Raw genomic sequence first — 17807 nt, 5'->3', positions numbered from 1 at the left:
TTCAATAGTTTTTACAGTAGAAGATACTTTGAACATCCTATTAATACTGAAGAACACAGGGAAAGAATTAAGTATCATCACCATCATTAAACTAGTATTGTTAGACAAACTAATGGGGCTAAAGGCAGATAAGTGCCCTGGCCCTGATGGTTTGCATCCTAGGAATTTGAAAGAAGCAGTTACAAAGATAATGGATGCATTGTTTGTAATTTTCCAAAAAAACTCTAATTGTGGAGAAGTACCAGAGAACTGGAAAACTGGTAATGTGAGAAACCTATTCAAAAAAGGAGGGAGGAAAAAATCAGCTAACTATAGATTGATTACTTTATCATTTATTATCAGAACAGAATTTTAATCTATTAAAGAAGCAACAGCAGAGCATTCAGAAAATCATAATTTAATGAAGAGAAATCAGCAAGGCCTCATGGAAGGGAACAGCGTCTTACTAATGTATTAGCCCTTTCTAAGGAAGTCTCACCAGATGGATAGAGGGGAACCAATAGATGTATTGCATTTGGCAATCTAGAAGTCACTAAAGGAGGTTAAGTCATAACGGTCCATGGTGTCAGAGGTAGTATACTGGCATGGATAGAGAATTGGCTTACAGGCAAGAAATAGCAAGTGGGAATAAGGAGTTATTTTTCAGGATGGGGACCCATGACCAGTAGAGTTCCACAAGGATCAATGCAAGCATCCTAACTGCAGGAGGAAAGTAAATGTATTGTAACCAAATCTGTATATTCCATCTGTTTTTGTGGAATCTAAGGCAGTGAGAGGGATACAAACTATGAAGAGATGTTGTTAGACTAAGTAAGTGGGTAAAATGTTGGCGAATGGGGTGTAATGTGGGGAAAATATGAAGTTGTTCATTTTGGGAGAGAGGACAAAAGAACAGAACATTATTTAAATGGAGCAAAACTGCAGGAAGCCGCACCATAAAGATTTGCGAGTATCTGTGCATGAAACACGTGTTAGCTAGCACACACGTACAGCAGTTAATTAGGAAGGTGAAGGATTGGTGGCCCTTTTTTCACGGGGTTGGAGTATAAGAGTAAGGAAATCTGACTGCAACTGTACAGCATTCCCTACACCTACCAACCTTTCCTTTCATTCTAACAGGAATATACTGTCTCTGGATTCTTGTTATCTCATTTCTGAAGGGTTCCCATTTTCCAGTCATCCCTTTACCTGTGAACATCTGCTCTCTAAGCTTTTGAAAGTTCTAGCCTAATACCGTCAAAATTGGCCTTTTAGATCTGGTCTATCCTTTCATATCACTATTGTAAAATCAATAGAATTATAGTCGCTGGTCTCATAGTGCTCCCCCACTGACACCTCAGTCACCTGCCCTGTCTTATTTCCCAGGAGTAGATCAGGTTTTGCACCTTCGCTAGTAGGTACATCCACACACACACACAATCAGAAAATTTTCTTCTACACACTGAACAAATTCTTCTCCATCGAAACCCTTAACACTATGGTAGACCCAGTCTATGTTTGGAAATGTAAAATCCCCTTCCATAACCTAATATTATTCTTACAAATAACTGAGATTGCTTTACAAATCTCTTTCTTAATTTCCCTCTGACTATTATGGGTTCTTTATTACAACCCAATAAAGTGATCATCTCTTTCTTATTTCTCAGTTCCACCCAAATAACTTCCACGATGTATTTCAGGGAATATCCACCCTCAGCACAGCTGTAATGCTATCCCTCATCAAAAACGCCAGTCCCCCTCCTCTTTTGCCTCCCTTTCTGTCCTGCCTGTAAGATTTGTATCCTGGAACATTAAGCTGCCAGTCTTGTCCATCCCAGAGCCACATTTCTGTAATTGCTATGATAACATAGTCCCCGAGTTCATCTGTCTTCCCTGTTAGGCCTCTTGCACTGAAATAAATGCAGTTTACTTTTATCAGTCCAAACTTGTTTTCTGCTTTATTCCTGTTTGACTCACTTCTTTTCTCAACTGTCCCAGTGTCAGATTGATCTCTTACCTCTCTATCTCAATGGGTCCCAACACTCTCCCTTGCCCGCCCCCCTCCTCTCCCAAACCCCAACCCGCCGACCTTACTAGTTTAAATCGTTCTGAGCAGCACTAGCAAATCACCCTGCCAGTATATTCGTCCTCTTCTAATTCAGTTGCAATCAGTCCTTCTTGTACAAGTCACATCTACCCCAAAAGAGATTCCAATGATCCAAAAACGTGAATCCTTCTCCCATATGCCAGCTCCTCAGCCATGCATTCATCTGCTCTATCCTCTTATTCCTCAAAGATCAGCAGAGCGGCCTGTGTGGAACTGCAGGAGATGGGGTAAGATACGACATGAGTATTTTGCATCAGCGTTTACTATGGAAAAGGACATGGGAGGTATACAATGTCGGGAAATAGATGGCGATATCTTGAAAAATGCCTATATTAGAGAGGAGGAAGTGCTGGATGTCTTAAAACACATAAAAGAGGATAAGTCCCCAGGACCTGATCAAGTGAACCTTAGAACTCTGTGGGAAGCTAGAGACGTGATTGCTGGGTCTCTTAAGGAGATATTTGTATCATCGATAGTCACAGGTGAGGTAACGGAAGACTGGAAGTTGGCTAACGTGTTGCCATTATTTAAGAAAGGAGGTAAGGACAAGCCAGGGAACTATAGACCAGTGAGCCTGATGCCGGTGGAAGGCAAGTTGCTGGAGGGAACCCTGAGACACAGGACGTACATGTAATTGGAAAGGCAAGGACTGATTAGGGATAATCAACATGGCTTTGCACATGGAAAATCGTATCTCACAAACTTGATTGAGTTTTTGAAGATGTAACAAAGATGGTTGACGAGGGCAGAGCCGTGGATGTGATTTACATAGGCTTCAATAAGGCATTCGACAAGGTTACCCATGGGAGACTGGTTAGCAAAGTTAGATCTCACTGAATACAGGGAGAACTAGCCATTTGGATAAAGAACTGGCTCAAAAGATAGAAGACAGAGGGTGGTGGTGGAGGGTTGTTTTTCAGACTGGAGGCCTGTGACCAGGGAGTGACACAAAGATCGGTGCTGGGTCCATTACTTTTCATCTTTTATGTAAATGATTTGGATGAGAGCATAAGTACAGTTAGTAAGTTTGCAGATGACACCAAAATTGGAGGTGTAGTAGACAGCAAAGAAGGTTACCGCAGATTACATTGGGATCTTGATCAGATGGGCCAATGGACTGAGAAGTGGCAGATAGAGTTTAATTCAGATAAACGTTAGGTGCTGCATTTTGGGAAAGCAAATCTTAGCAGGATTTATACACTTAATGGTAACGGAGTGTTGCTGAACAGAGAGACCTTGGAGTCCAGATGCATAGCTCCTTGAAAGTGGAGTCACAGGAAGATAGGATACTGAAGGAGGCATTTGGTATGCTTTCCTTTATTGGTCAGAGTATTGAGTACAGGAGTTGGGAGGTCATGTTGCAGCTGTACAGGACATTGGTTAGGCCATTTTTGGAAAACTACATTCAATTCTGGTCTCTTTCTTATTGGAAAGATGTTGTGAAAGTTGAAAGAGTTCAGAAAATATTTACAAGGTTATTGCCAGGGTTGGCGGATTTAAGCTATAGGGAGAGGTTGAATAGTCTGGGACTGTTTTCTCTGGAGCGTTGGAGGCTGAGGGGTGACCTTATCGAGGTTTATAAAATCATGAGGGGCATGGATAGGATAAAAGAGACAAAGTCTCTTCCCAGGGGTTGGTGAGTCCGGAACTAGAGGATATAGGTCTCTTTTACATCTTACCCTCTCACCCTAAACCTAAGAGGCAGCTTTTTCACGCAGAGGGCGGTACGTGTATGGAATGAGCTGCGAGAGGAAGTGGTGGAGGTTAGTATGATTGCAACATTTAAAAGGTATCTGGATGAGTATATGAACAGGAAGAGTTTGGAAGGATATGGGCTGGGTGCTGTCAGGTGGGACTACTTTGGGTTGGGATATCTGGTCGGCATGGACGAGTTGGACCGAAGGGTCTGTTTCCGTGCTGTACATCTCTATGACTAAATACTTTATGAATTGGTATTTCTACTTGGGCAAAAATAATTTCACCAACTGCCATACAGGTTCATAAATGTTATACTTAAAACTCTTTCAATAACTGTTTACGTGTACATTTTTAGAGGATGGTTGGGTAAAGGAAAAGAATTGCAGACAAAATGAAAAGTGAAAAGTAATTACATCTTTCATAAAATGCAAGGGGTTCCTTTATTTTGTAGTACTGTACAGGGGGTGTACAACATAGTCTGAGCTGGATTTTGCTCATATTCAATGCAACACCGAAGAGAATGCACAATTATCAAAAACATTTTAGATTTACAACTGGTCTCTTCTGTACCCAAGTATAACTTAAGAGGAAAACAAAAGAGCTTCAAGACACTAGGGAAAGGTGAGTAACTGCTTTTACAACACACCTTTAAGCAATTTTTCTGAATGTGAAACTTTTATCACAGATCTGCCTGAAAATTTTAAAGTTCTACATATTTTGTTGAAATAACCAAGGAAGTTCATTCCCACCCAAATATATTTTTAGATGGAATCACCATAGATAACTGTACAAAATTAAAGGGAATTAAGCAAATGTCACAGAAAACAATAATGAAAGGTGCACATACATTAATTATCATTTTTGGAAGTTGGATTTCAAAACAGAGTTGGAGTTTGGTGATTTGTAAAGATTTTAAAAGGTCAAAACTCATTCTGGAACAGTTTTCTAAATACATAATTGTGAAGAAAGCAATGTATTTATAATGAGGTGCCTGGCAGAGCCCCTGTAGTGTTCATAGATAAGATATTTATACTGGTGAATTTGTGACTGGCAGTGTAAACAAAACAAAGCCGTTAGTTTGTTTTGACTCCAGAGAAATAGATGTTTTTCAGTGCAGCTGAAACAAGAGTTTAGCTTAGTTCAATGGAACCAACCAACTCAGCAGAATTTTCTAGTTTGCCACATTTTAAAGCCAGTAGAACTTGCACAGAAGTTTTAGAAGTGAGATATGTTAGGCCCTCAGAATTGTGAAAGATTCTTCTCTGCAGAGATGGAAAGGAATTATGAAAATTATCTCCACAGTCCACAGAAATGTATATGGAAGCTGTCAGTTTAGTAGAAAACTAGAGTTGAGTGAGGGGGATAATTTCTCTGGACTAAGTTTTTTTTTTACATTGATTCGAAGGAGTCTTGAATGATAGGGGCGTTTAAGGAACTTTTAGATAAGCATATGAACATGCAAGGAATGGAAGGATATTAAATTGGGGCAGGCAGAAGGGATTAGTTTAATTGGCATTACATTTGGCACATGTTCGTTCCTGTGCTGCACTGTTCTATGTACTGTTTCTCACAGATTGTGTTGGGAAACAGGTTGAAACTTGGTCTTGCTAGTTATGTTAAGATACTTTAAAATTGTCCCCTATATCTATATAAATTAGTTTGTCTATGTTTTGGTTTAATAAACTTCTATCCTGGTATTAAAGGACATCAACAGTAGAATATTAATACATCTCAAAGGCTAATCATTACATTTCAAATAAATGAACAAAAATCATACATGACATTTATCAAACCAAATTTCATCCTGGGATGCGACTTTTTCATTCACACCATTAACTGGAATCATTACAAAATCACCTCACTTGTATTATCTTGTATTCAACTGAAGTACATTGCACCTCACCATTATACTTATTGTGCAACTTGCATAAAGCTTTTCAGAAGTAAGCTCTATTCTGTAATTCCATGCTTTCAGATCACACATATCAATTTTTTTTTAAATTAGAAAAAACATACATTGTACTCAAATGGATTACTGCAATTCTATTCCTTGGCGACTTTAACATTATTTGCTGTTCTTGAACTCTACCTGAGCAGGTCATTGCTGTTTGGAAAACCTTGCAGCAAAAGGCTGAGCACGTTACTGATAGCTGCAATGGTCATTTGGGACAAGGATGTATCTCTCAAAGTGAGCAGAAGCTTTGGTACCAATTGGAATTCCCTCATTAACTTGGCATTTCTAGAAGCCTCACTGTAAAAGAGAATCAAAGCAACCTTTTATTCCTAATCACTGTTTATAGCAATATGAATATTTTAGAAGTATCTTGAAATAACATAATACCTTGATTCAGTGAGAAGTTCAATAAAGTGTTCAAACAATGACAGATGAAGTTCATATGGTGCATTAAGCCAGACCTGGAAAAATAAAATATATGTCATAGGTTAAAAATTCTGAGCTGGGAGCTGAAAGTGCTGCAGGACAGCCACTGTCCTGATATCCCAGAAATGACATTCCTTTAAATGTAAGGATTAGAGTAATCTACATTAACCAAGTATCACTTGCATTATTTGTTGAAGGTACTGGAATTCTAGAGCTCCATTTTATCAATTTTATTTTTTTAAGGATACACTACTTTCCTGATTGATTTTCAATCAATACTTACTACTGGAATTCAGTAATATGATCCGCCCCTCAAGTGTTGTAAGGCAAGTCTTTGACAAAAAAAATGCAGGGGATCTAAAGAGGACCCTCCTCATATCCCACTGAAATTCTGAGAAAACAGCTTTCCTCTTGGTCACATGTTGGGCCATAGAGATGATACAGCACAGACAGGAGCATTTGGCCCTTTTGTCCATACTGACCCAAAGACACCTGGGATGCCTATTCTGATTCCATCTTCCTGCACATAGCCAGAGGCCTGCAGCTTACAATACATCAAGACACAGATTGAAGTACTTTTTCAAAGGAGTGTAGGCTCCTGCCTCCACCTCAACTCAGGCAATAAATTCCAAACACCCATCACCCTTTGCGTAATAATTTTTTTTTCTCAAATCTCCTCTAATTCCTTGTCACTTAGCTTGAATCTATGACCCCTGGTTTTTGAACTCTCTGCAATGGGAAACAGGTTCCTCTTGCCTACTCTATCTCTAGCCCTCACAATTTTGTATACCTCAATCATGTCACCCATCAGCCTTTTCTGTTCCAAAGAAAACAACCCCAACTCTCCAATTTCTCCTCTTATCTACAATTCTCCTGCTCTGTCAACATTCTAGTAAATATTTCCTGCGTTCTCTCCAGAGCAATTACTTCCTTCACACAATGTGACCAGAACTGCACACAATACTCCAACTGTGGCCTCACCAGTGTCTTATACAGTTTCATCATGATATCTATAATTTTATATTTTATACCTCTGCCAATGAAGGAGGGCCTCTCGTATATCTTTATAACCTCTGCACCACTACCTTTAGGGACCTATACACTTGCACACCAAGATTGCTCATTTTATCTACCCCTCTCAGTATATTCCTGTTTATTCTGTATTCCCTTTTACTGTTTGACCTCCCTAATTACATTACCTCACAATTATTAGAGTTGAACTTTATCTGCCACTTTCCTGCACAGTCCACCAACCCATCTATATCATTTTGGAACTTATAGCTATCCACTACATGGGCAATTTCTGCATAGTCTGCAAATTTCCCAATTGTATCCCCAACATTCAAATCCAAACTGTTAGTGTATAAAACAAACAGCAAAGATCCCACTCATAGCCCTGCACAACACCACCTGAAACAACTTTCCATTCACAAGGGCATCCAGCAACTGTTTCCTGTTACTAAGCCAACTTTGGATCCGATTCGATACATTACCCTATATCCCATTTACTTTTCTGACCAGTCTGCTATGTGACACCCTGTCAAATGCCTTACTAAAATCCAAGCAGACCACATTCACTACACTATCCTCCTTCTCATTTCCTCAAATAATTCAATCAAATTTGTAAGGCATGATCTTCCCCTAACAAAGCCATGCTGACTATCCTTGACTAGCCCATGCCTTTCTAAGTGACAGTTTAACTGATCTCTCAGGATTGATTCAAATAATTTGCCCACCACTGAAGAAAGACTAACTGCCCTATTATTGTTTTGCATTTCCTTTGTACCCTTTAGAAACAACAAAACCACATTTGTTTTCCTCCAGTCTTCCAGCACTTCACCTGGATTGAGTCAAAACTTGAAAATAATCTTCAGAGCATCTGCTATTTCCTCAATGACCTCCTTCAACGTCCTAGCAAACAAACCACCCAGCCTTGTCAACTTATCCACAAAGGTTCCAACTCCTCTAACACTTGCCTTCTCATGATGATTTTGACCAATATTTCAAACTGCTCCTCTTAGATTACTGTGTGCAAGCAGTCAGTGTTGTGTGCTATTTTCTAAAGTTACTGTTGTACCACTTTTTAATTCGTGTCTTACATCAAAGTCACAAAGCAAATCTTGAAATCCATTAGAATTAGGAATGATACTGGTCTCATGGCCACTGTCAACAGTTCCCACTAACGAAAATGTAAGATGGAGAATATGACTGTTCAACAGAATCCGCTTCTTCTTCAGCAGCATTGCCAGGAGCTAAAAAGAGGAAAAACAACATGTTACTCAGAAATTCTCTCAATTATATTTGGAAAGAGATATTGGGAAACTTGAAATAACAATGTAAAGAATAGGAGAGAAATCAATGTGAAAAAATAATCACTTCATTGAAGATTTCCCCACTGGCACATTAGCTCTTTTATTTGAGTGCTTAACTATATTTCAAATATGGAGAAAGTGAGGTCTGCAGATGCTGGAAATCAGAGCTGAAAATGTGTTGCTGGAAAAGCGCAGCAGATCAGGCAGCATCCAAGGAACAGGAGATTTGACGTTTCGGGCATAAACCCTTCTTCAGAAATGAGGCTCATTCCTGAAGAAGGGCTTATGCCCGAAACATCGAATCTCCTGTTCCTTGGATGCTGCCTGACCTGCTGCGCTTTTCCAGCAACACATTTTCAGCTCTATATTTCAAATATCTCTACTACCTCATTGTCACTATAATCTGGCAGATTATTCCACATACTTATTATATTTCAGTAATTGAACAAACAATTTTATTGTACTAACCACTTATTTTTCCCTAAATTTATGTCCTCCAATCCTACTCTCCCAGTCTATATGGAAGGAAATCTTCAGCGCTAACTCTATCTATACCATTCCATTTTATACAAATTTTCACGAAGGCTAATCCTAAACTGTTTTTCTCTCCCCAGACTGCAGAGCTTGGACTTAACTCATTTTTCTGATTACTCAACCATTACACAATTCAATTTTGCTCTTTTGCTCTAACATAGCCTTTAACTCCAATATCTATTACATGCTTTTTAGTTTAATTGAGAATTTGGTTGAATTGTATTCTGAATGAAGTCCAACAGCAAATTTTAAAACTTCTGTATCCAATAAAGACACATTCAATATCAATCTGCCTCACTCAGTAGAAAGTTTCATTACTTTTCCCCAACATCCAAATAAAAGCCCAGCATGTCTGGCAGCATCTGTGAAGAGAAATCAAAGCCAACATTTCAGGTCTGGTGACCGTTCCTGTTCTGAGGAAGGGTCACTGGATCGGAAACATTAGCTTTGATTTCTCTTCACCGATGCTGCCAGACCTGCTGGGCTTTTCTAGCAACTTTTGTTTTTGCTTCGGATTTACAACATCCACAGTTCTTTCAGTTCTTACAAATAGAAGGCTGCTCCCTTAAACAAGAATTGCATTGAAGTTCTTACTTGATAGCCCTTAATCCTCTCCATCTCTTTGCTTGCCAGTGCATTACTTTTTACCACACAAACAAGAGCCTTCACAGCAGCGTAGAGGCCTTCAACATCCGATGCCATTGCAACCAAGCCTAAAATAGCAGCTGCTCCACCAATGTATTGTAACGTAGTGGCAACAGGCCTAGGAATAAAGGTCCTCACACCTGACAAAGAAAATCAACAATAATTTAAAAACAAACAAAAATGATGTACTTCAAAACATTTTAAACCTTCCATCAAGAACAATTACTACCAATAAGCACTATATAAAAAGAAAAACTGCAAAGAAGCTTGGTTTTGCTTTTTAATTCATTTTTTTTTAAATAATGCATTTGAATAATGAACGTCAAAATATTAATAAAAGCTGAATATGAAGTTAATACAGAAAATGTTTTATTATTTAGCATTATTCCATTAAATTACACCGGTAACCTCTGCTGGACACTGAGGGCAAGATCTACCTATAATATCACGTTAAAGATGGTGTTTTTTACGATTATATCAAGGAAACATAACTTGAATTTTATCTGTGGGCATGAGGTAAACTTGGGCCCCATCAAGGAAAGTTTAATATCTGGGCCCATTTCAGGAGGCCTTATTTGAACGTCGCAGGACCTTTACAGTAATTGTACTGGAGAGGGTGCAAAGGAGATATACTTGGACTGGAGAGTTTTAGTTATGAAGAGAAACTACTTATACTGGGGCTGTTTTCCTTGAAGCAGGGAGACTAAGTGGGAAAATGAGTGAGACGTATAAGAGGCATACACAGAAGATGGGAAGAAACCATGGAGTTTCCAGGGGTAAAAATTTAAGGCCTGGAGCAGGAGATTTAGAGGAGATGAGGAAAAGATTTGTCACCTAGAGGATGGCAGGAATCTGGGACTCAATGCCTGTAAGGGTGGTAGAGACAAAAACTCTGGTAACATTAAAGAAGCATTTAGATGTACATTTGCAATGCCAAAGCATACAAGCCTAATGCTGAAATATGGAACTAGAATAATTAATTGGCCGCTTTTGACTGATGCAGACTTGATGGGCCAAAGACCTCCTTTCAGTGCTGTAGAGGTCTCTGTCTCGAACAATCATCATCACAATGAAGTTAGGTTAAGTGGATGAGTGAAAAGCAAGTGCAGCAAGAGGCCTGAAGCAGCTGCAATGTATTCAGTAGTCAAATTAAATGGTAGGTTGAAGAGGTGGAGAAGACTATGCAACCTGCTAGGGCTGAGGAAGCCATCCTATTACTTTTGGACCAATAGGAAACAAGTTAAAAACAAAACCTTTGCTGGGTTTGCAGTAAATTTACACTGAGTACTTTTGGTTAGGTTAATGTTAAGTGTTGAATCCAGTTAGCTAGAATTAAAAGACAAAAATAAACAAAAATAAAACATTAAAACTAACTATTCAATTTCAGTGAGGCCCTTGCCTGTATGCTAAGTCCTGCAGCATGAACCACAAGAATCAGGTGTAAGCTGCTGCAAAAAATTTAATACTTTCTCCCAAATGGGCGGCATGGTGGCACAGTGGTTAGCACTGCTGCCTCACAGCGCCTGAGATCCGGGTTCAATTCCCGACTCAGGTGACTGACTGTGTGGAGTTTGCACGTTCTCCCTGGGCTTCCTCCGGGTGCTCCGGTTTTCTCCCACAGTCCAAAGATGTGTGGGTCAGGCGAATTGGCCATGCTAAATTGCCCGTAGTGTTAGGTAAGGGGTAAATGTAGGGGTATGGGTGGGTTGCGCTTCGGCGGGTCGGTGTGGACTTGTTGGGCTGAAGGGCCTGTTTCCACACTAAGTCTAATCTAATCTAATAAAAGTTGACTTTGTATATCATTCTAAAATAACATTGAAGTCAGATTACTAGTTAATTGTAAGTAAATTCTATACCAATGAATAATTTACAATTTCCAGTGTTGGACTAACATTAAACAGCACTGTACCTAGGTATCCTATAAGAGCTGCACCAATAGTCCGTGCTGGTCCATTTAAATGCCCTGCAGCATTATGCAACAGTTTTACTGGTGTAGCATTTTCATGCGAGGAAATGGCCATCTGCACAACACAAGAATGTAATCTGAAATTAGCAGCCAAAACATTCGACTCAATTACTTTAAACTTTGTAACATATATTCAATCGTTATGCGAAACACAAACAAGTTAAACTATCCAACTTGCTTGAGTATTGGTTACTTTTGTAACACATCTTTCCTTATTGCGAGGAAGTTGTGATATGCAATGTATGCAAATAAACTAACTTCCTTCTGTGTCTTCACTTCCTTACCGAATAAAATTTCTATATTCTATTTTTCAACCTACTCACTTTGCACATATGGTCTCACCTCCCTTTCCTGTTTCAAAACAGCAAGTGAAAGTCATTCGCAACACTGAATGTCTTATGATTCACACAGCATCATTATTTGTCCTAACAACTCTATCTATACAGTGAACTTCTAATTCATTAAAAGGAAGAAACTTTGTGCCCCACAGTCAGTAAATTTACACAAACATACTTCCAACTCTTGGGGCATTGATTGCCTGAAATGGAATGTCTACTTAATCCACTTTGCCTACAACCAGCAATCTTTGGTTTAGTTCAGGTGGAATAAGACTCTGGAGTTGAACCAGCTGGAAATATGTTACTTCCAATTAAATTTTCCTGCTGTAGTTCAACTTTGACTATCAATCTATTGGGTTAATGAGTTGTCGTGTAACGTGAGGCCAATCAGGAGGAATCTAAGCCCTAGTTGCTTCTATTCTTTCGAGTTTCATTAGTGAGCTAAGTCAGTGGCTTCATCAGCAACAAGGTTCTGTAGTGTTGCATAGTTAGGTATAGCAGTGCACACTGCCCAAATATGACTTGGTTTCAAGTTTCAATCCACAGGTGTAAACACTTGGCATCACTTTTCTCCTAATATAACCAAGCTCTCCCCCTGCTAGGAATTTGGATATTAGTTAGTAGACAAGTAACTGGCATTGTATACAATGTTAGAGCCACACAGCACAGAAGCAGGCCCTTTGGCCCAACTCGTCCACGTCGACCAGATTTTCTAAACTGAACTAGTTCCATTTACTTGAGTTTGGCCGATATCCCTCTAAACTTTCCTATCCATGTATCTATCCAAACATCTTTTAAACATTGTAACTGTACCTGCCTCTGCCTCTACCACGTTCTCTGGTAATTTGTTCAACCTTCTGCGCGAAACTGGTGACCCTCAGGTCCATTTAAATCCTTCCTCCCTCACCTTAAATCAATGCCTCCTATTCTGGGGAAAAGCCTTTGGCTATTCACCTTACCTATGCCCTCATTTTATAAAATTCAAAAAGGATACCCCTCAGCCTCATTCGCTGAAGGGAAAAGGTCCCAGCCTCTCCTTACAACTGAGATTTTCCAATCTTGGTAACATCCTTGGAAATCTTTTTTGCACCATTTCCAGTTTAATAACATTCTTCCTGTAGCAGGGTGGCCAGAATTGTAAGCAGTACTCCAAATGTGGCTTTACCAATGTCTTCAATGGGATATCACAACTACTGCACTGCTGCTCTGATCAATGAAGACAAGTCTTTCAAAAACAGTACTTCTTCACGTGCATGCCTATGATGCCACTTTCAAAGAACTAGGTCTCTTTTCAACAACATTCCCCAGTGCCCAATTAACTGCAAAAGTCCCACCCTGGTTGTCTTACCGAAATGCAACACCTCATTTATCTGCATTAAATTCTACTTACCATTCCTTGGCCCACTGGTCCAGTTCATGTTGATCTCTTTGTACTCTTAGATAACCTTCTTTACTGTCCACAATATGACCAATTTTGGTGTCATCAAAAAATTTACTAAACATGTCTCCTATATTCTCATCCAAATCATTTCTATAAATGATGAACAATATGGATTCAGCACCAATCCTTCTGGCACATTGCTAGTCATGAGTCTCCAGTCTAAACAACAACCCTCGATCACCACCCTCTGTGTCCTACCATCAAGCCAATTTTACATCCAATTAGCCAAATTCTTCTTGGATCTCACGTGATCTAACCTGATTAACCAGTCTACCATGTAGAACCTGGCAAAACACTTGCATATTTCAAATTCCCACAGACCATGAGATAATCAGATTTGTGCACTTGTGTGTGTTGATTGATAGATAAATATTGAGGGACGTCGGGGCAAACTCTCTTTTTCTTCCAATTAGTGTCATAGTATCTTTTACCTCTAACTAAGCAGGAAGACAGGACCTTGAATTAAGGTCTCATGCAAAAAAAAACACCTCAAACACAGCATTTCTCCTTTAGTACTGCATTAGAGTGTCAGCTTAGAAGTTTATGCTCCAAAACTGTGAATCAGACACAAATTGCTACAAGCGAATGATAGCTACCGGTTCTGAACCTAGATCACGGAACTGGAATATTAAATCCTTTCCTCTCTCCAGAGATGCAGCCAGACATGTTGAGTAACTTCAGCATTTTGTCTTTATTTCAGATTTCCATTGTTGTTCCACTTCTTATAAATCTTAGTTAGTTCTCAGTTCCAATTTCTTCACTGATCTAACGTTTCTGGTTTTTCCTTTATGCTAAGCGACAGTTCATATGCCTTCTCCAGCATAATTAAGAAATGGTAACAAATGCTGACCTAGCTAATGACACCCACAGCTCATGAAAAAAAATGAAATACCATTTTGCATACCCTTTTGACAATGTGAGGGGACATAATTCCCCATCTTTAGAATTTCATTGAGAACCCAATCTATACTTCATATCATATTGCTCAAAAAGATACTTACTTGAAAATTTTCACCTTGCATTGGTCAGGATAAAGTGTAACAGTAACCAATTTAAGGAAAAGCCGATATATACAGAGGAGTATGCTGATTGGTTGGTAAGTAGACTCTAATTATTAGAGGTGTTGCCATGGAGAATGCATCGACTAATGGTGATAAACAGTCAACCAACAGGTTTTTAAAAAAAAATTTAAACCAGGCACTGCCTTGGGAAATGAACTAACAAATAGCTAGACCTATTTTGTTGAGTTGCAACAGAGGCAGTGCTTGGAAATGTTCGTTCCGACATGTTCCTATTGAACAGCAGAGTAGACAGAAGGGGACGAACAGCCTATTCATGTTCCTATTTTATAAAGCCTCATGGACTGCAAAAGAACACGGTCATGTGTAATAATATATGCAACTTCCATTAGACTCAAGTGTGCCACACTGCAAGCCCAACTAATAATCCTAAACTGATTGGGTAAACAATTTACGCTGACACTCGGGATTATCCAGCAAATGTTGTACTATTACAAAACCACATCGAATTACAAGTTTTACAAGTGAGGCCTGGTTGGTTACGGCCAGTATCTTACTTGCTATGAACGGAAGAGATAAGCTGTTTGGTACAATCCAATCTTTGGTATGTACAACCTACATACCTGGCATCCAATCTACCGCAGATTACTACAAAGAACAAAGAAAATTTACAGCCCAGGAACAGGCCCTTCAGCCTTCCAAGCCTATGCCGATCCAAATTCACTGTCTGAACCTATCGCCCTACGCCTAAGGATCTGTATCCCTTTGTTCCCCACCTACTCATGCATCTGTCTAGAAGCACCTTGAATCAATCTACCATGCCTGCCACTACCACCTCTGCTGGCAATGCGTTCCAGGCACCCAACTCCCTCCGTGTAAAGTACTTCCTGCCTGTATCCCCCTTAAACTTTTCACCTCTCACCTTGAACTCTTGTTACTGAATCCTTCACCCTGGGGAAAAGCTTATCCCTATCCACCCTACCTATATCCTTCATGATTTTGTAGAGCTCAATCAGGTCCCCCTCAATCTCCTTTTTTCTAATGAAAACAATCCTAACTTACTCAACTTCTCTTCATAGCTAGCACCTTCCATATCAGACAACATCCTCGGAAATCTTCTCTGCACCCTCTCCAAAGCATCCACATCCTTTTGGTAATGTGGCGACCAGAACTGAACACAGTATTCTAAATGCGGACTAACCAAAGTCTTGTACAATTTTAACACGACTTGCCAGCTCTTATACTCAATACCTCGTCCGATGAAGGCAAGCATACCATATGTCTTCTTGACCACTTTATCCACTTGTGCAGCAACCTTCAGAGTACAATGGACCCGAACTCCCAGATCTTTCTGTTCATCAACATTTCCCAAGGCTCTTCTGTTTACAGTATAGTTTGCTCTAAAATCAGACCTTCCAAAATACATCACCTCACATTTGCCCGGATTGAACTGCATCTGCCACTTCTCCGCCCAACTCCCCAGTCTAACTATATTCTCCTGTATTCTTCCCTTTTGCTTTCTGCTACTCCACCAATCTTCGTGTCATCTGCAAACTTACTGATCAGAGCAACAATGCCTTCTTCCAGATCATTTATGTATATCACAAACAACAGTGACCCGAGCACTGATCCCGGTGGAACACCACTGGTCACCTTTCTCCATTTCAAGAAACTCTCTTCAACTACTACTACTGTCTCCTGTTGCTCAACCAGTTCTTTATCCACCTAGCTAGAACACCCTGCACACGTGTCTTCACTTTCTCCATTAGTTTACCATGGGGAACCTTATCAAGCGCATTACTAAAGTCCATGTATGACATCTATAGCCCTTCCTTCATCTATCAACTTGGTCACTTCCTCAAAGAAATCTATTAAGTTGGCACGACCTACGCCATACAAAACCATGTTGCCTATCACTGATAAGCCCATTCTCTTCCAAATATAAATAGATCCTTTCCCTCTGTACCTTCTCCAGCAACTTCCCCACCACTGACGTCAGGCTCACTGGTCTGTAGTCACTTGGAATATCCCTACTACCCTTCTTGTACAGGGGGACAACATTAGCAACTCTCTCCAGTGTTCCAGCTCTTCACTTGTGTTGAAGAATGTTACAAAGATGTGTCAGGGCCCCAGCAATTTCTTCTCTCGCCTTTCTCAGCAACCTGGGATAGATCCCATCCGGTCCTAGAGATTTGTCCATCTTAATATCCTTTAGCCTACCCAACACATTCTCCCTCCTTATGTCAACATGATCCAGAGTAAACAAACTTCCATCTCAAATCTCAACATTCATCATGTCCCTCTCCTCAGTGAGCGCTGGCAAAGTAATCACTGAGAATCTTACCCATTTTCTCAGGTTTGACACCCAACTTTTTCTAGTTACGCTCTTGCTTCTTATATATGAATAAAAGACCTTGGTATTCTCCTTAATTCTGCTCACTGAAGTTATTTCATGACCCCTTTTAGCCCGCTTGATACCTCATTTGAGATTGTTCTGTTCTTAGCTGCCTGAACCTTATGTATGCTTCTCTTTTCCTCTTGGCTAGTTGCATAATTTCCCGTTATCCACAGTTCACAAATCTTGCCTTTCCTTTCAAAGGGACATGCCTATCCTGCACCATCCTCACCCTATCTTTGAAAGCCTCCCACATATCAAATGTGGACTTCCTTCAAATAGCTGTGCCCAATCTACATTCCCAAGCTCCTGCTGAATTTTGATATAATTCGCCTTGGCCCACTTTGACCGTGGTTCTAAGGGAAGGATAAGGTATCTGAGTAACTGGTGATGCTAGCTGTTCCATGCTCCTATTACACAGTAGCAACATGAGTGGTCTTTGACACTAACAGGACCTTGACATCAAGCCAAATTAACTTTATGCCTATAACACAAATGTCACATTTGAATTTAAAAGCTGGTGTAATGCCAGATCTAATTCTGTACTACCAAACAATTTTGCAAATTGAACACAAATATGTGTAAACCGAACCGTGTCTTACGGCATAGTTTTTATTTTATGCGTTTCCTCTAAATGCTCACCTGTTTGGCTATGGTTTTGCTGTCCACCTTGTTGTAATTTTTTCTAATCCTGGCCACTGTGAGTGAAGAGGCTGAAAGTGCATACAACCCAAAAGATACTTTCTCCTCAGGAATCAGACTGATGGGAGATGGAATGACCATTTCAGATTTTGAATCCTTGCCTTTATAAAAGGAACACATTAGAATACACAAATTAGGAAAAATATCAATACCTATTACCTTTAAAGAAGAGAATTCTCATCAATGCCACAATCTTGCAGATGAATAACTTTTAATAATAAAAAGAAATCACAACAGCAAAGCTACTTTGCAGCATAACTACATTGTATGAATGATGCAATTATATTTACT

The 17807-nt window shown here is 39.7% G+C and overlaps 1 protein-coding gene across 6 annotated transcripts in view; it reads right to left on the bottom strand.

Moving 5' to 3' along the window:
- Window positions 1–17807, bottom strand: part of wdfy3 (WD repeat and FYVE domain containing 3) — a 400898-nt gene that overhangs the window by 180773 nt on the left and 202318 nt on the right. For all 6 annotated transcript variants that reach the window (XM_060826089.1, XM_060826126.1, XM_060826116.1 and 3 more), the window contains exons 21-26: window positions 17457–17617; window positions 11565–11676; window positions 9605–9795; window positions 8264–8416; window positions 6126–6199; window positions 5874–6035 (exon numbers count right to left, since the gene is read on the bottom strand). In XM_060826089.1, the coding sequence (XP_060682072.1) occupies window positions 5874–6035; window positions 6126–6199; window positions 8264–8416; window positions 9605–9795; window positions 11565–11676; window positions 17457–17617 (853 nt within the window). The remainder of the gene's footprint in view (window positions 1–5873; window positions 6036–6125; window positions 6200–8263; window positions 8417–9604; window positions 9796–11564; window positions 11677–17456; window positions 17618–17807) is intronic.

Source organism: Hemiscyllium ocellatum, chromosome 1 (genome assembly GCF_020745735.1).
Source record: "Hemiscyllium ocellatum isolate sHemOce1 chromosome 1, sHemOce1.pat.X.cur, whole genome shotgun sequence".
Lineage (NCBI taxonomy): Eukaryota > Metazoa > Chordata > Chondrichthyes > Orectolobiformes > Hemiscylliidae > Hemiscyllium > Hemiscyllium ocellatum.
The sequence above is the reverse complement of the archived record's forward strand: the minus strand, read 5'-3'. Positions and strand labels throughout refer to the sequence as shown.